The sequence below is a fragment of the Mesoplodon bidens genome (assembly GCF_964165515.1).
Source record: "Mesoplodon bidens genome assembly, chromosome: 7".
NCBI lineage: Eukaryota > Metazoa > Chordata > Mammalia > Artiodactyla > Ziphiidae > Mesoplodon > Mesoplodon bidens.
In genome coordinates this window covers 104,965,541-104,988,020 of record NC_138164.1, presented here as the reverse complement: position 1 = coordinate 104,988,020, position 22,480 = coordinate 104,965,541, and the positions used below count along the sequence as shown (strand labels likewise).

Here is a 22,480-nt window from a genome sequence, read left to right as displayed (position 1 = left end):
CAAATCCCTTGCCTAGAGGCAGAATTGAGCCCACAGTATAATTCATTCTCTAGAGGTCCCCTAAGGATCAGGCCAAAGCTACACTCCAACTGAAACTACATCTTTGCTCAGGTATTTTCTGCTTCCTTCACTCCCTTATACAGGTTTCTTCTATAATCACTCCCTCAGTGAAACACTGGCCCCAAAATCCTTGTCTCAGGTCTTTAAGGAACCCAACTTAAGACACATCCCTTCCCAAAATTCCAAACAAATGTTCTAGGCTTAATATTAATAACAACAACAACAATAATAATTGTGTAATACATCAAAGCTCTCCAGATCCTCCCAATATGTCACAAAGGGAAAAAAGTAATAGTTACTCTACAATCACTCATTTCACAAGTTCCCCAGGGGATGTTTAATGGAATATTATCATGACTGGCTTATTTCCCTCTTTTTTCTCTACTTTGTCCCAACTGTCACTCTACCCTCTATTCCACTCCAGAAAACATTCCCAGTACAGTGCACATACTCTTACCGCACAGTTATTTCAATAAGTATTTAATTACAGGAAAAGATCATAAATGTTATCTAAAGTGCACTGGAAAATAGAATTCCCTGTACTGCCAGAGGTCCTGATCTGTGACTGCTTTCCTTCTTTGTAATATTTTCTTGCATCATCTGGCATCTGCAATTGCAAAAGTCACCCTGGCTGGGCTGAATGCTTGCTAATTATCAAAGGATTTTATTCCAGCCATGTTACTTTGGAGTGATGGGACACATGGCTTCTCCAAAACTCTCCCGCTGGAAGAGCTCTGATCCTACATTAATGAGTGGATGAAAGCCTACAGGGCAGAGGAGTGATTCTACTGATGCAGAACACAAGTTATTAGAAAGAAGTAAGATGGGGTCTCCAGAAACCTGTCATCTAGCTGGAGAGATGAGACTAACCACCAAGGAACAGTCATAAACAATGTAAGACAAGCAGAATTAAGTGCCAAATTGTATGGGTCTAACAAAGGGAGTGTGGGTTTCAGAGACCAGGGAAGAGATGAGAGCTGGAATAGCCAGAGAAAGCTCCCCATAGAAACTCTGGAAATGGATCTTTAAGGAAAGTGGTACACTCATGATCGAGATTCAAATGAAGCATGTTTAGACCACCCTCCTGAATCAATAAATAACCCTCCTAATGAAATTCTGAGCAGACAATGCAGCTAGGTTTCAGACCCTGAGCTGAGAGCTGACATCAGGTTTAAGGATGGACGCAGTGTAGAAAATTTTGCCAGGAGTCCTCAGAGCTGAGTTCCAGTCCTGACACCACCCCTAACAGGGACAGCAGGACATTGAGGGCCAGTGGCAAAGAGGAACCACATTCATTCCTTATAGAAACTGCAAATGAGCTTTGGGGCTAACAAGACTCAAGAGTTGCCATGAAATCCCACAAGATTTGTTTTTATCCTCTCTGATGCGTGGAGACAGATAATGAGCCCCTTCCGTCGCAGTCTGTTCTCGCTGACAAGGCTGCCTTTTCCAGGGAGCCCTGGGGGCTGTCCCAGGTTGCTGATTCATGATTCAGGGACAACCTTTGTGCTTACTGTGTCCCTCCCACAAAACCATCCCCAGAAGTATTTTTAAAACCCCACTGGTTCGCTTAACAAGAAGAAACCTAAAATCTGTCAGCTACATACATCTACTTGAGTAATCTGAGCTGCTTTCTACAAAATGTTTAAATGACCTTCAATTAGTTTGATTCCAAACCTAAGATGAACCCAATTAGATTATTCCACCAGGTAAGTAGGATGTAATTGTTACCTTGACAACATTGATAGGGTACCAGCTCTGAAGTAAGGTCCACACAAACTGGGGAAGATGAAACTGGGCAGAGATTCTGACCATTGTCATCAAAACTTCCCACCTATTGGGACCATGTCCAGTCTGAGATTTCAGCTCTTATGTGAAATACACAAGTAAGACTGGGTCTTTTTTTTTTTTTTTGGAAACCTACAGCTGTAGTCTTTTCAGCCTTATGTGTGTGTCACTAGGTAAATTTTAGAAAATATGAATAGTTTTATGAGGCAGGGGGGTGGGGTACTGTACTGCATAGCTTAGACCAGAGAATTCACTGTAAATTACTGTACTTCCTATAATTATGCTGTAGGTGAGATTAATCATACATACTGGAGCTTTGGCTTTGAGACCTCAGTTAGAATCTGGGCCTTTCATTGACTAGTCATGTGACCTTGAACAAGTTACTGAACTATTCAGAGTCTTAGTCCCTTCCAGGACAAAATAATACCTCTATCACAGGGTCACTGTGAGGATTATATGAGATAATGTGTGTAGGATGTTTAACATCCTGGCTGACACACAGTAGATGCTCAATGAATGGCTACCAGTATTAGGCAGGGCACACAGCACAGAGGTTCAGCACCCCAACACTGGGATCAGGGAGGCCAGGGTTAACATCTAAACATCTTTTCTTTCTAGCTCTGAAACCTCAAGCAAAATACTTAATATTTGGGCTTCCCTGGTGGCGCAGTGGTTGAGAGTCCGCCTGTGGATGCAGGGGACACAGGTTCGTGCCCCGGTCCGGGAGGATCCCACATGCCGTGGAGCGGCTGGGCCCGTGAGCCATGGCCGCTGAGCCTGCACGTCCGGAGCCTGTGCTCTGCAACAGGAGAGGCCACAACAGTGAGAAGCCCGCGTACCGCAAAAAAAAAAAAAAAAAAAAAAAAAAATTAATATTTCTAAGCCTCTGTTTCCTCAACCATAAAATAAAGAAAAAGATTCCTCTCTCATAATGGTATTTTCAGCTTTAAATGAAAGAAAGCCTTTACAGCGCTTAGCACACTACCCCGACTCAGGGCAAGAGCTCACTAAATGTTGACAATAATGTTTTGAGATACCCATCCCATAAGGTGAGGTGGGTTAACTTTGTTAATCTCCTTCATTGTCCCCAAGGGACTCAACCCTTGGAAGAAGGAGAAGGAAGAGTTTGGGAGAAGATTCCAAGTTAAAGTAAGTACATCTCTTCTGTGAAGTGTTGCTCCAGGGTAAGACTGTCTCTCTTTCCCTATCCCCTCCAGAGACTGCATATTCTTCTACATTATGTATTATAATCAAAACATATTACAAGTAATAAGGTCAACTCATAATTGTCCCTAAGACTTTTTAAAATGTCAACTGGCCACAAACCTTTGTTTTCCCACTTATGAGCTGTTGGGTTCAGGGCATCTATAGCCGTTCTCTACTCTGGACCCAATCTAAGCTGCTGGTACCCCCAAGTCCCTTCTTAAATAACATCTTCAAAACTGGGTGTCAACAGCCTGGTCTTGAAAAGTTTCTTTCTGGGAAATACTCTGGAAATTGCTTTTCTGGAAAATAAGCAAACTCTGTCACATTAGGTAAAAACCCATTCTAAGTTTTCAAAAATTATTATTATGTTCCCTTTTTTTTTTTTTTTGCAGTACACGGGCCTCTCACTGTTGTGGCCTCTCCCGTTGTGGAGCACAGGCTCCAGATGCGCAGGCCCAGCGGCCATGGCTCACGGGCTCAGCCGCTCCACGCAGCATGTGGGATCTTCCCGAACCGGGGCTTGAACCCGCGTCCCCTGCATCGGCAGGCGGACTCTCAACCACTGCGCCACCAGGGAAGCCCCAATTATGTTCCCATTTTATTATTGAGAAAGTTGAGATTCTAATTGGGTAAGCAATTTTCCCAAGAACGTACCAAAGGAGGGATATGGCCCAACTAAGTCTGTCTTAACCCAAAAACAAGGAAAAAGAAGACAACATATGGACCACCAAGAAACTCCAAAGCCGAACTTAACCCTTTTCTCCCCTAGAAGTTGAGTATTTGCCTAATAGTCTTAGAGTGCTACCATTTAAAAGTTGAGACTTGGGTCTGAAGAAAAGGTAATTCTGCTCCCCTACGAAGAGAGCATAATGGGGCAGAAAGAGCACCAAATTTGGAGTTAGAAAGTCCCAGATTGAAATGTTGATTTTCTTTCTTCCTAGGTGTGTGGCAAGTTGGGCAACCTCCTTAACATCTCTGAGCCTCCTTTTACTCTTCCATCAAATAGTCATGGCTATACCCGACTTAAAGGGCTGCTGGAAGGATTAGGGCTAAAGTATGAGTTGGGTATTGTCTGTGGCACAAACCCTGTGTGACTGCATTTGTACCCAGATGACCTGCCACCTAATCTCTGGTCATGTGCATCAAACAATCGTGTCCCTAAATCAGAGGGAACCCTGGGATCTCACCATGAGGTGGATAGAAAATGGACTATGACAATTTCAGAATTAGAGGTTGAGAAAGATAATGAAATTAACCAAGTTTACTCATGACTTGAAAGTAGGAAGGATCTGATTATCTAAAGAACTGCAGGTAGGTTTCTTTGATTCCATAAACCATAAATATGTAGTTAAATGTAGGAAGGCAGCAAAACAAATTCATAGCAAAAGAGCACAGAATTTGCCATCAAACCAACATTGTTCGGAACACACATCTTCCACTTATTAAACTGGGTGACCTTAGACAAATTAATCTCCCAGAAGTTCAAATTCCTCATTAGTGAAAAATAAGATAACAACCCTTGAAGGACTATTTCCAGGATTAAACAAGATAATATATGCAAAGCTCCAAAGTTTTTAGTGGAAAGGGTAAGTAAGTGGGCTGTAAGCACACAAGAAAACCATAATAAAATCAGAAATAACAAATTAGATTTACCTACATAACATGGATAAATCACAAAGATAGGCTATATGTGGGAAAAGACACAAAAAAGATCATGCATATAAAGTTTAAAACACACTAAAATCACTATTTTTTTTTAAAGATACACATATTTCTGGGACTTCCCTGCTGGAGCAGTGGTTAAGACTCTGAGCTCCCAATGCAGGGGGCCCAGGTTCGATCCCTGGTCAGGGAACTAGATCTCACATGCATGCCACAACTAAAGAGTTCTCATGCCACAACTAAGGAGCCAGCGAGCCGCACCTAAGGAACCCACCTGCCACAACTAAGACCTGGCACAACCAAATAAATAAGTAAAATAAATATTAAAAAAATAAAGATACACATATTTCTAAATAAATATAAAAGGAATAAACATGGGATGATATATATTTCACATATACTAAAGTAGATCCCTATGAAGGGTTGGGGAAGGATTGAGGATGGAGGGATAGGAGGGAAAATAATATGAAGAAGGACCTTGCCCTGTTCAATAATGATGGTTTATCAGGAACTGGGAATGTGGTTAATAGTCCCCAGTTCCTGATTCAAGGAACTGGGGAATATTACTTCCCAAGGAAGTGGGAAATATTCAAGATTCACTTGAATCTTTGGATTCAAGATTCCATAATATGTTTAAGTATCTATCGATCACTTGAAATAGTGCCTGCATATTTAATACACTCAGTAATTAGTAGCTAGAGTATACACATTACATAGTACAGATGTTAGGAAAATTCTTTCAAGAGCCTCATTTAGCCCACACACCTAGAGATACAAATCATGGATTGTGAGAGTAAAAGAACTTTAATGATCATATAAGCTAGCCCTACCATTTTTCAGGACAGAAAGTAAAGCCCAAGGAAGGAAAGTGAACTTCTGAAGGTTATTCAGCTAGTTAGTGTTTGTCCTAGCGATGGTAGCCATAGATCTTGACCATACCAAAAGGGCCTTCCAAAGAACATAACTCATCCCCAGGCCAGGCTGCCGGAGTGGGGTGGAGGGAACAGCTCAAGGAGTCTATGTCTTATATGATATGTCAGTGTCTCCCTCCCACTAGTGACCACTGATTAGAGCTAGAGGAAAGGTTAAAGTGGTAAAGATTAAAATGGAGAAAAAGACTTTCAGTTTTTTATTGATGCTGAGATATAATTGACATATAACAGTGTGTAAGTTTAAGTTGTACAATGTGTTGGTTTGATACACATATATTGCAATATGATTGCCACCATAGCATAAGTTAACACCTCTATCATGTCCCATAACTATCATGTCTTCTTCGTGGTGAGAACAATCAAGTCTCTTAGCAACTTTGAAGTTTACAACACAGTATTTCAACTATAATCACTATGCTGTGCCCTAGATCTCCAGAACTTATTTATCTACTAGTTTGTACCCTTAAACGTCTTTTAATACCAACTGACTAAGCAATTTTTGACCACATGCTGAATTAGATAATAAGAAAAATATATATCAATGGTTAATATGAGGGAATAGTTCACATAAAGAGCAGATTTGTCATCTTCCAACTTCTGAAATGCTTTCCTGAGAAAAAGGGATTAGAACTATTTTGTCTGGAAGAGGCGAAACTAAAGTCAATGCATAGAATATAAAGAGAAAGAATCCAGATACAAAAAGAGAATTAACAGGTAGAACTGTCCACAGATAGAAGCTCACAAGGCAACCGTACAAGCACGTGGAGGGTGTGCAGCAGAGGAGACTCCAAGATCCAATGGGGATTAGAGCAGATGCTGCCTAGATTATTTCCAAATCTCGGAGTCTATGTGTCTCTTATCTTCACAGGAATTTCCAAATATAAACCAGAGTTAATTTGAATTAGAAACACCAGCTCATGGCTCAGCTTCCAAAAATGCAGGATGCCAGAGAAGAATCAGCCAGGTATAAGATTTCTCAAAAACAATCTTTGTACATTTGCCCAGAAATATAAACCTAACTTCTACCAGAGAGAAAACATCAGTCTTTCAATTCTGGGATTTCTTTTTTCATTTCATTCTCAGCCTCAGATCAACAGTCTATGTTGAATCCATGGCCAAGAATAATTTCACCATAGTAACCGAGTTCATCCTTATGGGCTTTACTGGCTACCTTAACTTGGAGATTCCCCTCTTCCTGGTGTTTCTGAGTTTCTATCTAGTCACCCTTCTGGGGAATATAGGGATGATCATTCTGATCCAAGAGGATGTCCAACTCCATACCCAATGTACTTCCTTCTGAGTCACCTCTCCCTGCTAGACATCTACTACACCTCGGCCATCACCCCTCAGATCCTGGCCACACTCGCCACAGGCAAGACAGTCATCTCCTATGGCCAATGTGCTTCCCAGTTCTTTTTCTTCACCATTTGTGTAGGCACAGAGTGTTTCCTGCTGGCTGTGATGGCCTATGATCACTATGTGGCTATTAGCAACCCACTGCTCTACACTGTGGTCATGCATCCCAGGATCTGCTGGAGTTTAGTGCTGGGAGCCTATGTTTATGGGTTAGAGAGGTCCATCTTGCGTACCATGTGTACTTTCACCCTCTCCTTCTGTGATAACAATCAGATCAACTTCTTCCGAAGCTTGCCTGCAGTGACACAAAAAACACTGAGATTGTCATTGTCTTCTTTGGCAACTTTGTGATTTTGGCCAATGCCTTGGTCATCCTGATTTCCTACCCGCTTAGCATCAAGACCATTTTGAGGGTGAACTCTTCGGGTGGCAGGGTTAAGGCTTTCTCCATGTGCTCCTCCCACCTCACTGCTGTGGCCATTTTCTTTGGGACCCTCATCTTCATGTATCTGCGGAATGGTTCAGGCAAATCCCTTGAGGAAGATAAGGTGGTGTCTGTCTTCTACACTGTGGTCATCCCCATGCTGAGCCCTGTGATATACAGCCTGAGAAATAAGGATGTGAAAGCGGCCTTCAGAAAGGTCACTGGTAGATTCCAAGTGTCACAGAGTGTGTAGATCTGGGTGTAAGGACCTCTCATTTTGGTCCATTTTTTTCCCATATTAATAGATCCTAATAGGCACCAGCAGTATATGCAACCTGTACCCACAAATAAAAAGAAGGTAGAGAGGTACCACAGGCACACAAGAAAAACTGCAAATCTACAGCAACATGGTTGGAACTAGAGATTATCATACAAAGTGAGGTAAGTCAGAAAGAGAAAGACAAATACCATACGATATCACTTCTATGTGGAATGTAAAATATGACACACATGAACTTATCTACTAAACAGAAACAGACTCACAGACATAGAGAGCAGACTTGTGGTGGCCAAGGGTGAGGAAGGGTGGGGGAGGGATGGAGTGGGAGTTTGGGGTTGGTAGATGCAAACTATTATATATAGGATGGATAAACAACAAGGTCCTACTGTGTAGCACAGGGAACTATATTTAATATCCTGTGATAAACCATAATGGAAAAGAACATGAAAAAAGAATGTATATTGATATATAAGTGAATCACTTTGCTGTACAGCAGAAATTAACACTACTTTGTAAATCAACTATACTTCAATAAAAGATTTTTTTTTTAAATTTTAGGGAGACGCAAGAGGGAAGATATATGGGAACGTATGTATATGTATAACTGATTCACTTTGTTATAAAGCAGAAACTAACACACCATTGTAAAGCAGTTATACTCCAATAAAGATGTAAAAAAAAAAGATCACTAAAAAAAAAAATTTGGGCTTCCCTGGTGGCGCAGTGGTTGAGAGTCCGCCTGCCGATGCAGGGGACACGGGTTCGTGCCCCGATCCCGGAAGATCCCACATGCCGCGGAGCGGCTGGGCCCGCGAGCCATGGCCGCGGAGCCTGTGTGTCCGGAGCCTGTGCTCCGCAACGGGAGAGGCCACAGCAGTGAGAGGCCCGCGTACCGCAAAAAAAAAAAAAAAAAAAAAAAAAAAAAAAAAAAATTTTAACTGCAAATGTGATAACATTTATTTCCAGCAATTCAAATGTACTTTCTTCTCCCTCTCCCACCTCCAGTCCATTCCTAAGAACCCAGAAGTCTCATACTGCTCACTGACATCATAATTTACAGAATCTCAGAGTCCCCAGAGGTCTTCAGTTAATCTCAATCCAGCCCAATACTCTTTGCATGCTTGGGTTTCCCATCCTTTCTCTCTCAGTTTTGTTCCCATCAATACTGCCTTTTTCTCTGGGACAAGGATTGTATCAGGAGATCCCTGTGGATAAAGCTAAATAGTCTTTTTTTTTTTTTTTAATGCGTGAGTGACTGATCACCTCAGTAAGGGAGGAGTGTTGTGTAAGACAAAACTGAGTCTCTAAATGGCCAAGGGAAGGGAGTGTTTAAGAAATGAGCCTTCATCTTCACCATTCTAGAGATTCCAGTCACCTGCTTGGAGAGCTCAAGCCAGAACAATGAAATTTGCAAATTCCAAATTTGCAAGTTGCCTTCCCACTTAATCAGGTTTTTTTATTCCTGCTTTGTTACTCTGATATCTTCAAAGTGAATTAAGCCTTTGGGGCTGTTTCCTCAAGGACTAATTCCTTAGTTTCTGAAGGATATGGTGCATTGCCTCTCCTCTCCACTCACATAGGTTGCCTCATGAACAATTTTCTCCTACCAAGCATCCTATTTCCAGGAATGGCAAAGTCAGAGAGCAAAGGTAGGTATAAGGCAGGTATAAGGAAAACGCTGAACCACATACTATCTTCTCTGGCAAAAGATGTGGTAAAAGGGGAAAGTAACTGAAACTCCCGCACAAGACTGCAAAACCCTTCAGGGCAGAGTCTGTTTTCTTCGTTGCTGAACTCGTCTCCAGGGCCAGAGTTCGGACCAGATGAGTTCTCAATAATTGTTTTTGAACACATTTTTATGGCACAGGCATGGTCTCATTTGAGCCTTATGGAAGCGGCAAATAGCGAAGACATGGTTAGGTAGAAGATCCCACTTTGCAATTCAGAAAACACTTTCTCATAGTCCCTTTGGGTCTTTGCTCAAAGTCCCTTTGTTCAGAGTTTACAGCCCCATAGGCAAGGAATGTCTCTCAGAGTCAGGTTTGTATCTGAATCCCAATTCTACCACTAATTCACTGTGAAACCTAGGGTAAATGGTTTAATTTCTCAGATCCTAAATTTCCTCCAGTCTAAAACAAATGTAACAACTCCTAATTTAAGAGTGTATGGTAAAAATTAAATAAGGTGATGACTAAGAAATCTAGCACCAATTAATTGCTCAATATATATTTTTCTCTTCCCTTCGCTTTCCCTCATTTTCCGATATCAACCCTGGGCCTTGCCACAATTCCATGGCCGTGAACAAATAGTAAAGAGATCATGAACAAAAGATAGGGCAAGAGAATGAATTCAGGAAGGTGAATATAAATCCTTTTCACCCAAGAAATAAAATCAATATGGGTGTTTAACTTGGGGGATGGAAGGGGAGAGTGCATTTGTTTACCTCCCACATAGTCAGGGGTAGCCAAAGGATGTCTTTTTCACTGAATGTATTGTTGTGTGCCCAACCCCTCTAACCAATCTTGAATTTGTGAGAAGTTGATCCTCCATGCCCTTCTATATGGGAACAACCATTTTATTAAGATGGCCCTTCACCCTACCTACAGCTGATTTGTTCAGAAGTGAGCACCTGACCCACGTTAGGTTTAATAAAAATTTTTCCATGGGCATTATGAAGTTCAACATGTAAAAGAGATTTAGCATAGGAGACCCAATTGTCCAAAGTAGAGAAGTCAAGAGAGAGGCAAAAATGAAGTAGTTATTCAAAGAGACTCTGCAACAAAAAAGACTAAGAGCTCTGACAGTTTCTATTTCCTACTTCCCATTGTACTAAGAAGCAGCCACAGTAATTTTCTTGCTTCCTTAAGACACATTGGAATCCTACAATAAATTCCCCTTTGGGGACTAGTTCAAGCTTGGTCAACAGGGCCAAAGGATTCTATACTTACAGAACTCTAATGGAAAGGAGTTCTCCAGTATGTTACAGCAGATCTGCTCTCATGACACTGATTATATCTACACTCTTTGAATAAAGAAAGGACTGGGTCTCATTATGAGACTCAGTAAATAAAGTAAATGAAGAGTGTGTCTATACTTCTATCGTTCTCTCATTGCAGGAGAAACTTCCCCACTCATAGCTTAGGTAACCACTGTTCTAGCACTTGACCTTCCCCTTCAAGTGATCAGACTAGTATAAGCCCCTGAACCAGGTTTCATCAATGCGTGAACAGAGTAGAGAGCCATGAGATGCTCTAGAGTCGTACAATGATTACTAAGCAGGAGCAATAAAAATATCTCCCCCTTGGGCTTCCTTGGTGGCGCAGTGGTTAAGAATCCACCTGCCAATGCAGGGGACACATGTTCGAGCCTTGGTCCGGGAAGATCCCACATGCCACGGAGCAACTAAGCCCGTGCACCACAACTACTGAGCCTGTGCTCTAGAGCCCGTGAGCCACAACTACTGAGCCCACGTACCACAACTACTGAAGCCCGCGCACCTAGAACCCGCGTTCCACAACAAAAGAAGCCACTGCAGTAAGTCCGCGCACCACAATGAAGAGTAGCTCCTACTTGCCACAACTAAAAAGAAAGTCCATGCACAGCAACGAGGACCCAATGCAGCCCCAAAATAATTAATTAATTATTGTTTTTTTAAAAAGTATCTCCCCCTTGAGGATTTAAATGGAAAAATACGGGAAAAGACTAAGTTAGCTGAGAAATGAGACTCACAAGTGATGATAAGCTATGGAGAGAATGGCTGAGTCATGTTTATGGACAGACCAGAGAGGAAATGAGCAAATGTCAGATGCTGAGGAGGCAGCCATATAAACCAGTCCCTAGTGCTACATTAGATCTTTCCAAATCTTGAATTATGTTCCAGACTGAGTTCTAGCACTCCCAATAGGTCCCCCCAAGAAATCCGTGTCTCCTTTTTGGAGCATAAAAGTCTTAACCATAGACCCATATTCTACTAGATAATCTGAATGGTCTCTTTTATAACCTAAAGAACCTAATAACTCATTGTCCTAGCTCCTAATAAAATATTATTATTATTAATACAGCTAAGAGTTACAGAGCACCTATTATATGTCAGACACTATTCTAAAAACGTTTAGATGTATTTAACAACTCTATGATGCCTTAGCAACCCTATGGTGTAGGTGCAATTATTATCCCCACATAGGGATGGGGAAAATAAGACATAGAGAAGTTAAGTTGTCCAGGGTCACAGAAGCAAGCCTCTTGATTTGAGCTCAGGGACTCAGGTTCCAGAAACTCTAGTCTTATCTACTCTCTTCTAACACCTTTGAACACCATTTTATAAACAATTGTCCCTTCTCTGGTACAGAATGACTTAAGGCAAAATGGTCCCTGAATCATTTTGCAGTACACCTGAAACTAAAACAACATTGTGAATCAACTATACTCCAATATAAAATAAAAATTAAATTATAAATAAATAAATAATTTTCTCCCAACAACACCAAAAAAATAGTCTTATTCATTAGGCTCTTTCTCCAGGAATCATAAAAGATGGTTTTCCTGCTTAGGAACTTGGGAGTCATGTGAAGGGACGTTCAAAGGTCATAGGTAAGAGAAGACAAAATAAATCAAATAAAAGACCTATTTAACAAGGAGAGAACTTTACTCAGCCTAAATCCCTATACACTTGCCAGTTCTTGGTTAAGCAGCTGGATGGATAGAAGCTGGAAGAGACTGCATGTAATAGTTATTCAATAAAAATTTGTTCAGAACCTACATGGACCCTATTCTCTGTGATGGCTAAGATAGGACCTGGGCATTTAAGTCAGCATCAGCCATGGGGCTTGTCCCAGATAAGACAGCTCTATTGATGTCTGGGAGACTGAGAGCAACAATGATTCTCAGATCCACAATCCACCAAGCGGTGTCCAAGTTCCCTACATTCAACCCCTCTGAAATAAAAGGAATGAGAGATCCATGCCTGCTTCCCAGCATCCTCTGCAGACCTACAAAGGAGAAACTATCTACACAAGCATTCTCCTCCCCCCCAACCCACCCACTATCAACCTACAAGACCCATTCATTTACTTTATCCAGGTCTCTGCAGAAATGTTGCCTCATTTGGGAGAAACCTTTCTTGACCACCATATCTAGAACAACAGCTCCCCTACTGCATGTCACTGTTTATCCCCCTACCCTGCTATTTTATTCTTCAAGACACAACAATGCCTGATATCTAACTGCATGTTTGTTTTTTATCCCCACCCCCAGTAAAATGTAAGTTCCATGGAGGCAAGAACTGCTATTTTTAGTGCACATCCTGAATCACAGTAGGTGCTCAAGAAAGATCTATTGAAAAGCAGAAAGATTTAAATGAATAGGACTTCTATTTCTGGCAATATGGTGGACTAGGATTTTCTGACCAAGCTGGCTCCTTAAAAACATGTAAAAAGATAAAATAAAAAGGTGAAAATATACTAAGAAATCAAAGGCTAAACATCCAAGGGGAAAAAAAAAACCCAAGAAGTAAGCAGAGTATTGAAGCTCTGTTTGCCTTCTATAGCATCTCCCCATGAGGCTAGAGAACAACAGTTCCCCTACTGCATGTCACTGTCTATTGTTGTCTATTGTTGTCAACTTTGCAGCTTAAGGCAGCAAACATTTCCTATTGCAGTTTTTGTAGGGTCAGGAATCCAGGCACGGTTTAGTTGGATGTCTTTGGCTCAGGGTCTCTCACAAAGCTGTAATTAACATGTTGGCAAGGGCTGAAAGTTAAGGTATGGATTTGGGAAGACTTGGATCCTTCCCCACTAGTAGTCAAATATGTCAGTTCCTTGCTACATGGACCTCCCCATGAGGCAGCTCACAACATGACAGATGACTTTCCTCAGAACTAATTGCCCACCACAGTCTTTTTGAAACTTAATCTCAAAAGTAACATCCCACCACATTTTATTTACTAAAGGTGAGTCACTAAATCCAGGCCATTCCCAAGAGAGAGAAATTACTCAAAGACGTGAATACCAGAGGGCAGGAATCATCAGGGGCCATCTAAGGGGCTGCCTACCACAATTTGCTCTCTGACCCCACATGGTTCATGTTATTCAGCTAGGACTGGTTAAAAAACTAGACTTATAACTAGCCTCCTTTGCAGCTAAGTATAGACATGTAGCTGAGAGTTTAGCCAATAGAATGTTTGAATAAATGGTGTAGACCATTTCCAACAAGCCATGCTCCTTCCCATTCTGCTGGCTTGAGGCAATTGAACACAGGGATGTTGGAAGTCACTGGCTGAAGGTCAAAAAGCCACAATATGAATGACTATTTGTAAGACTGGTAATGGTTTCCCTCTGTTACTAGCTGTGAGGTACCACATCAACCCATCTTGGTTTTCTTAAATCTTGTCCACACCTTTTCTAAATAGTGACTTTACTAGACATTACCCAAGTTGAATGTGCCATCTGTTACTTATAAGTACTCTAACTGATACAGACCTCTACCTCTCACCACACACAAAAATGAATTCATAGTAGACTAAAGAACTAAATATGAAAGGGAAGTTAATAAAAGTTTTATAAAATAATAGAGGAGAATGTTCTCATAACCTCATTATGTGGAAGAATTTCATATATGTAAAAAAAGGCATTAATCATAAATTTATCCCTAAATGTGTCAGTATTCATTAAAGAGGTTCTGTTCATTAAAACACATGATTAAGAAGATGAAAGGTCAAAACACAGAATGGGAAAAAATCTTCTTAAGACACACACTCAACAAGGACTATTATATTGTGTGTGTGTGTGTGCATGCGCACATGCCCGTGCGTGTACTTAGAAATCACTAAGAAAAGATGGCACAAAGGCTCAAACAGGTAATTCACAAAAGAGACTATCCAAACAGCCAATAAACCTATGAAGAGATACTTATTCTCGTCAGTAATCAGGAAAATGCCAATTGAAACCACAGTATGCTCGTTAGATTAGCAAAAATTAAAGAGTATGACATCACTATATTGACAAGGATATGGAAAATGGGTAGTATAAATTAGTCTGACAATTTTGTTAAACAGTTTGGCATTATCCTTTAAAAATCAAAGGTACATATAACCAGTGATTCAGCTATTTCAGTGACCTAAGTATGCACAATGGTGAAACTCTTGTCCATGCCTACCAGGGTGCAGGTGCAAGAATGTTCATAAAGCATTGTTATAATAGCACAAAACTCAAAACACTTGCCTCTAGGTTTTTATTCTTCTGATCTGGAGTGTGGATGTGATGGCTGGGGCCTTGGCTGCCATTCAGCTACCAAGGTGACCTTGAAGCTACAAGCCACGCATAGAAAACAGCAGAGCAGGAAGAGCCTAAGCCCCTGATGACATTTTTAATCCGCCATACCAGCCATGGGATGCCTATCTCTAGGCTTCTTTGATGTGGAAAAAGAATTAATGTTTATCTTATTCAAGAAAACAACCAACTAGAAACAACTAGAAAACAAATATATATACAAAGAGAGAGAGATCAAAAATAAGCCAAACGAAAACATATGATTTAGTGATACATAGACAGATGATGTGCCTCCCCACTTTCCTTGGCAACAACAAAATGGGAATCAAGGGGCCCTAGGAGGTCCCTTCTCAGTTATGACTTTTCCCAGCTCTGTTGTTGTTACTGATTTAACACCATTAAAGTGATCTTCCTTTATTTCAAAATTAAATAGGCTGATAAAAAGGAATGACATAATGCCATTTGCAGCAACATGGATGGATCTAGAGATCATCATACTAAGTGAAGGAAGTCAGACAGAGAAAGACAAATACCATATGATATCACTTATACCTGGAATCTTAAAAAATGGTAAAAATGAACTTACTTACAAAACAGAAAGAGACTCACAGACATAGAAAACAAACTTATGGTTAGCACAGGGGAAAGGTGGGGGGATGGATAAATTAGGAGTTTGGGATTAACATATACACACTACTATATATAAAATAAATAGTTAATAAGGACCTACTGTATAGCACATGGAACTCTACTTAATATTCTGTAATAACCTATATGGGAAAATAATCTGAAGAAGAGTGGATATATGTATAACTGAATCACTTTGCTGTACACCTGAAACTAACACAACACTGTAAATTAACTATACTTCAGTATAAAATAAAAAAAATTTTTTTTAAATAAATAGGCTGGGGCTTCCCTGGTGGCGCAGTGGTTGAGAGTCCGCCTGCCAATGCAGGAGACACGGGTTCGTGCCGCGGTCCGGGAAGATCCCACATGCCGCGGAGAGGCTGGGCTTGTGAGCCATGGCTGCTGAGCCATGGCCGCTGAGCCTGCGTGTCCAGAGCCTGTGCTCCGCAGCGGGAGAGGCCACAACAGTGAGAGGCCTGTGTACCGCCAAAAAATAAATAAATAAATAAATAAATAGGATAAAAGACTGAACACTTTTCCCACAGAATATTTTGTGAGGCAGATGTTTAAACTAAAGAAGACCTGATGCTCAAGACTCTGCCACAATATAGAATGGAAAGCAAATCCAGGTACAGTTCACTGAGGGCTGGGAACATCTATATTGGGTTTAGTCAGCTTTCCCAGAAGTGGTAAGACTTGAACTGGGTCTGGAAGGAAGCAGAATCCTTGAGCAGACCAGACTAATGGGTGAGACTGTGGTTTCATGGTCCTAGTCTCCTCGCCCTGACCATAGCCATCCTCCACCATCATTTCTGATCAGCCCTCCAGCTGGCAGCTGAGAAGCTACGTGACCTCGGATAAGACCTGCACCACCCCGCCCAGGTCTGTACCTTCATCTGTGACATATCAAAGTAGGTCTGGATTGTCTCTCCATTTCTTTCCAGCCCTGGAGGAAGTGGCATGGAAGTGACAATGTTCAGTCCCTGAAGAGCACAGAGAGGAACATGGGAAATTAGGTCATTTAGGATCTACCACTTACCCTCCTGAGCTTTTAAATCCTCAGACCCATTGTTTTCTTACCTACTGAGAGCCCTGAGTCAGCTCTAATTGAAGGCAGATGACTTCTCCCAGAAACATAAAGCCCTGTCCCACTCATTTTGTGATTTGCAGGCAAGTCTGGACTCACGTAACCCCCACTGCAGGCAGGTAAATTATCACAGTGAATCATAGAGAAAAAAGAGTCCCTCTTCCATTTAGCATTACCACCTTCATACCAGAAGCATCATCTTAGGTGACAACTGTAAGATGTTAAAAACACGAAAGGATTCAATTGGATCAGAAAACTCAACGATTCAGAAACAAGGCAATCTGAATTGGGCAAGAAGGCGAAACAGTTAGACACCTGGAGAACCTGGAGGTTGCAAGCTTTGAATGTTGCCCAGGAACTCTGGATAAAACTGGGTGCACAGCCTGGTCTTGCTACCTGCTGTGAGTTTATTCAAAAGTGGGTTTCAGCATATCCATAAAATCAGCCCAAGGAAGATTAGGTAATTGCATTTACTATGGCTTTCAGATCGCCACAGCAGCAATCTCCTTGGATCTGCTCAGAAAACAAAAATATCAGCAGTGCCTTATAGAAGTCCCTCGCAGGAAGAAAAGGACCAGTTCTTTCCCTATGAGGTCATGTAAATCTTGTAACTATGTTGGGAGATCATATATTTTCCAGAGACTATTAAGTGTGCTTTCCAAAAGTTTGAAAAACTTTACATTTTATCTGTGTGACCTTTTGCACAGGTTATTTTCCCAAGGCTTTAATTCTGTCTTCTGTGAAACAAGCATAGACCTACGTACTTACTGAGGGTTGCAGCAGTTAGTAACAAATATGTCAAGTGCAGGGAACAGTAATTGGCATCAAGATATTATTACTCCCCTGTCACCCACATGGTTGAATAACTAGGTATTCAGAGCATGTACCAAGGATGAGTCCCATCCCTCTGAGGAGGTTGTCTCAGCTGGTGAGGTCAGAGAGAAAGACCCTTGAAAGAAGCTTTTGAAAAGATAATGTAGCAACGGATGTTACAGGAGGGGATGTGCAGTGAGGGAGGTGACGAGATGGAAACCTCGGTGACCTGGCCTCTGAGTGTCCTGACTATGTCATAGCAATCCTCCCATCCCTGTGGCTCTATCCTGGACTGCTTTGTTCTTTCACAACCCCATGGCCTCTCCTGAGGCACCAAATAAGATGCTCGTATTGAGGCCCCATCAAGATAAATTTGGGAGGGAATGTTTTCTGACACATCAGGTAAAAGTTCTTCTTCTCCGAGGTTCAATATTCTCTTCTGCTAAATGAAAAGAACACATTGGACCAGATGTGAATCTTTTTTTAACACTGGAACGCCCTTTTCAAACAAAATGAAATGAAGCACCTGTTTGTTTACCAGCGTTAAAAGAAACTCTGCTTTGTTTGAAGCTGGGGCTGAGTTGGCAGCTCCCCACCTGGTCAGCCTCCCGTTTACTTCCCACTGCTGTGTCCCTTGAGGCATCTCCACAAAGGCTGAGGTCTCTGACGAACAGAGCAGGAAAATCACAGAACTGCCTCACAGGGTCCTTTCCGACTCCAGGGTTCTGTGTGAGGGTCATAGGTATTTCCAACAAAGGTGGAGAAGAGCATATGAGCCCATCCTGAGGGTCATGTGCACAGTGACCCCCAATCCTGGAGAGAAAGAGAAACCAGTCACCCAGATGCTCTCCTAACAGAATGTCAGACATTGGACAGACATGGACACAGAAACTACCAGACAACAGCTAATAACTCACAGTTTCAAGGAATGTTCTCATTGTGAGGTTTTCCCATTGAGACAATGTTTTGAATAGGTACAAGTTTTAGCTACCACCATCCAGAAGAAAGCTGCCAGGTGAATATTTCTTTTTAGGTCAACGAGGGCATGAACTAAGTTATGCAAATGTTGTGGAACATGTCCAAGGGCTGGACTGAAAGGTTATGACAGTTCTGAAAAAAGATGGTGGGATTGGCCAGTCCAAATCCTACTAAGCAGTGGGATATTGCTATAAGTCTCTAAAGCATATGATTGTTTAGCAATCTGAATTTGCTGGCTATTTAGTCCAAATATTGAAATATTCAGAGTAATCTTTTAAAAGCTTCAAAGAAACTTATATTTATAATCTTGAGCTTCCGATATAAGCATAGCAAAAAATTTGTTGGAGGACATCTAGTTAAGTGTGTCCTAAAGCATGCGTTCCATGTCTCTAAATTTCCATCTCTGTGGGAAGAAGGAAAAGAAGATTCTGTGGCTAAATAAGGATAAAGAATTCTGCTTTGAAAGAAGGATGTATTAAGCCATGGAACAGAATAATAGATGTGAGTGCAAATTCAGGATGCCTATACTAGTAAGTTCCAAACTGAGTTTTCGAGACTCGGGTCTCAAAGAGATGTCACAATGCCGGTGCTTTCCACAACCCACCTGAAAGCTTGAAGCTATGTTTTGTATCACATAACTGACCCTTTGGACACAGCAGACAGTTAATATGTAGGCTGGCTATATAATTTCAACTTTTTAACTTTTGGACTGGCTCTCACAAAGGCAGCTGGATAAATCAAATTCCCTTTTTAAAGTATTTGAACTAAAAAAAAACTGAAATAATTTGTCAGTTTTTCAATAGAGCTAAAGATGATGAACTTCCATGGGGTGAATAGCCACAACTATGTATAACTCAAAGTTATGAGGAAGCAGAGAAGAGAAAAATGATGGGAAACATTTAACAGAGGGACAGAAAGAAGCAGGTGGTTGGAGCACAGAAATATCACAGTAACAGCAGTGTTCTGGAAGAAAGATGTTTAAGATCAAAGAAGATGGGAGCAATGGAATAAACCAGGGTGGTCCATAATCAAGCTACCGCTAATCAGTACATTTGATAGGCATCCGTTTCCATACCTTACTTTGATAAGTTAATTATTAGAAACTTGGTGGACCTGGTATTCTGTGTCTGAAACACCAGGACTTTGATTTTGCCTTATGAGCCATGGAATTCTCAGGATCAAAACTGAAATGTTCTGTGGAAGTTCTACGGCTAGTGAGAACCCCATAGTTCACAAACAAGTCTTTAACCCTGACTCCAACCAGCCTCTCCATGAGTCTCAGAATCCCTGATGGAGCAGCCTCCACCCTCAACCCCAAGAGACATTGTCCTGGAGAACAGAGCCCAGAGCAATCAATAGCTAACAAAAGAACACATTTCACCACCAGAAAGTGAAGAATCAACCTGATTTCTACAGGAAACTGGTTCTACCAAATTCTATAAACCCCCTCTCGGTGAGCTACTTCTAGACTACAAAGGCTAAAAATTAATGAAACAAGCAGTGCCCTATGGATGTGATACCATAGCTTAAATCCTGGCTTCTGCACTTGCAATTTATTCTTTGACAAGCCACTTTAACTTCCTGACCCTCAGCTTACACATTTCAAGCGTGAAATTCATAACGGCTATTTCAGGATTATTGAGAGAAATCAGCCAATTAATGCGGAAATGTCCAACACAGAATAAGGGCTCCATAAATCTAATGGTTTTCACAGAATCACTTTCTTTCAAGGACCCTCAAGAAAGAGATCCAAGACAGGTGATAACCTTCTTCACAGGAGAGCAAAAATGGATTAGGAAAGGACTCACGAGGAGTTGCTGAAATGACTGGAAATGTTTGACTTGGAGAATAGGAGACTAGATAAGAGTAGGTATAATAACTGTCTTGGGAGAGAGGGGTTTTACTCAACGTGCAGAATCGAGCATAATACTAATGTGTAGAAGATACAGAAAGAGCACAGTGGCTTTCCCAACAGGAAGAATGTTCCAAAGGCAGAGTGCCCAGAAAGTCCCCATCACGTAACACAGGATTCTGCATCTGACCACTCTGGAGGCATCATTCACATCACAGTCTATACACATGGCCCTGCCAGGAGTTATCAGGGCACAGCCTTAGAATCCATATGTGTCAGCCCTGGTGTATACCTGGGCTACATGACAATTTGTTGGGAATATTCTAGAAGAGACAGACTCCAGATTGGTCCCTTCCAGTCCTGATAGTCTAAAGTTCTCTGTTCTGAAAGAAAGTCACAGACAATAAGCAAGTGAACCTGAAGAAATACCTACCCAAGGTCCATTTTCAGGAGGGATGCAGAGATAGGTAAACACGCTCCATAGTCACTGCCAGTTGTAGATTCTTAAAATAATAACATTCTCTTCTCTCTCTGAGCAGAAAAATATCTGAGGTTTTCACCTAACGTCTGACACTGAAGAAGACAAAGGCCTTCAGCTCTGGAATCTCTACTTCCATTCTCCTCAGGCCAGCCAGCCATGTGGAGCCTATGGCCAAAAGAAACCTCACCACTGTGACAGAGTTCATTCTTGTGGGTTTCACGTATCACCCTGAACCGGCCATTTCACTCTTCCTGATGTTTCTTGTCTTCTATCTAGTCACCCATCTGGGAAATGTGGGAATGTTTATTCTAATCCAAATGGACACTCAACTCCACACCTCAGTGTACTTCTTCCTGAGCCACCTTGCCCTGCCAGATGCCTGCTATACCTCGGTCATCACCCTTCAGGTCCCAGCCACACTGACCACAAGCAAAACGGTCATCTCCTGTGGCTGATGTGCAGCCCAGTTCTTTTTCTTCACCATCTGTGCAGGCACAGAGTGTTACCTGCTGGCAGTAATGGCCTATGACCGCTTTGTTGCCATTAGCAACCCATTGCTCTATAACGTAGCAATTACTTGGGGCATCTGTAGGGGCTTTTTGGCCGGGCCTATGTCTGTGGGGTATCGGGGGCCATCCTGCATACCATATGCATCTTTACCCTCTCCTCCTGTGATGACAATCAGATCAACTTCTTCTTCTGCAATCTCCCACCACTGCTGACTCTTGCCTGCAGCAACATGACACAAAGTGAGGCTGTCACCCTCTTTTTTGCCAAACTCATGTTCCTGGTCAATGTCATGATCATTCTGGTCTCCTACATGCTCATCATCAGAACAATCCTGAGAGTGAAGTCTGCTGGTGGGAGAGCCAAGACCTTCTCCACCTGCACCTCTGTTGTTCTCTTCTTTGGGACACTGGCCTTCATGTACCAGAGAAGTAACTCAGACAAATCCCCAGAGAAGGATAAGACTGTGTCTGTCTTTTACACTGTGGTCATCCCCATGCTGAACCCTTTGATCTACAGTTTGAGGAACAAAGGCGTAAAAGTTGCAATCAGAAAAGTCATTTGTAAAATCCAGTTCCTGAGGGATGTAGCTTAGATGAGGGTCCTTCATCCTGACCCATATTCTCCCCAGATCTTCAGGCTCTGATAAGCATCAATACCATATGGTGCTTGCCCTCAGGAATGAACGGTAGGTGCCTTTCACTGGCACCTGAGAAGTGAGCAAGAACTACCAGCTCTGCAAGGAAAACTGTAAGTTTGGTGAAATTTTTTGGATGGCTCCCTCTGCCTCTCTTTTCTTCCCCTCTTCCTCTTTAGTCCATCCGCCAAATTCTCAGGGCCATAGTGCTACTCTCTGATATCACAGAGCTAAAAGATAGCATAGTCATAGTAAACTGGTCACCATATCCAACCTCCCATTCCCCAACTCAACCATGCTTGAGTTTTCCAGTTTCCCCTTTTTTATTCTTTTTGTCTCTGTGCTCATTAATATTGACTTTTACTCTTTATGGAAGATCATAGCTGGGAATCATACTAAGGAAAGAATAAGGGGTTTTCTTATGGTATGGATAACCTGCCAACTCATTATGAGGAAGGTAATGATCAAAGAACTGTGAACCCAGTGGAATTTCCAATTGGTACAGATTAGAGTTGTAGAGGG

The 22,480-nt window shown here is 41.7% G+C and overlaps 1 protein-coding gene and 1 pseudogene across 2 annotated transcripts; both read left to right on the top strand.

The window, feature by feature from the left end:
* Positions 1-6,756: 6,756 nt before the first annotated feature.
* Positions 6,757-7,681, top strand: LOC308620318 (olfactory receptor 9I1-like; the record flags this gene model as incomplete). Its single annotated transcript, XM_081239790.1, is given in 3 exon segments — positions 6,757-6,925; positions 6,928-7,287; positions 7,290-7,681. Coding segments are annotated over 3 exon segments (918 nt in total). The 5' UTR covers positions 6,757-6,759.
* Positions 7,682-20,981: 13,300 nt separating this feature from the next.
* Positions 20,982-21,916, top strand: LOC308620837 (olfactory receptor 9I1-like; annotated as a pseudogene). The gene has a single exon. The product of its transcript is annotated as an olfactory receptor 9I1-like (transcript).
* Positions 21,917-22,480: the final 564 nt, after the last annotated feature.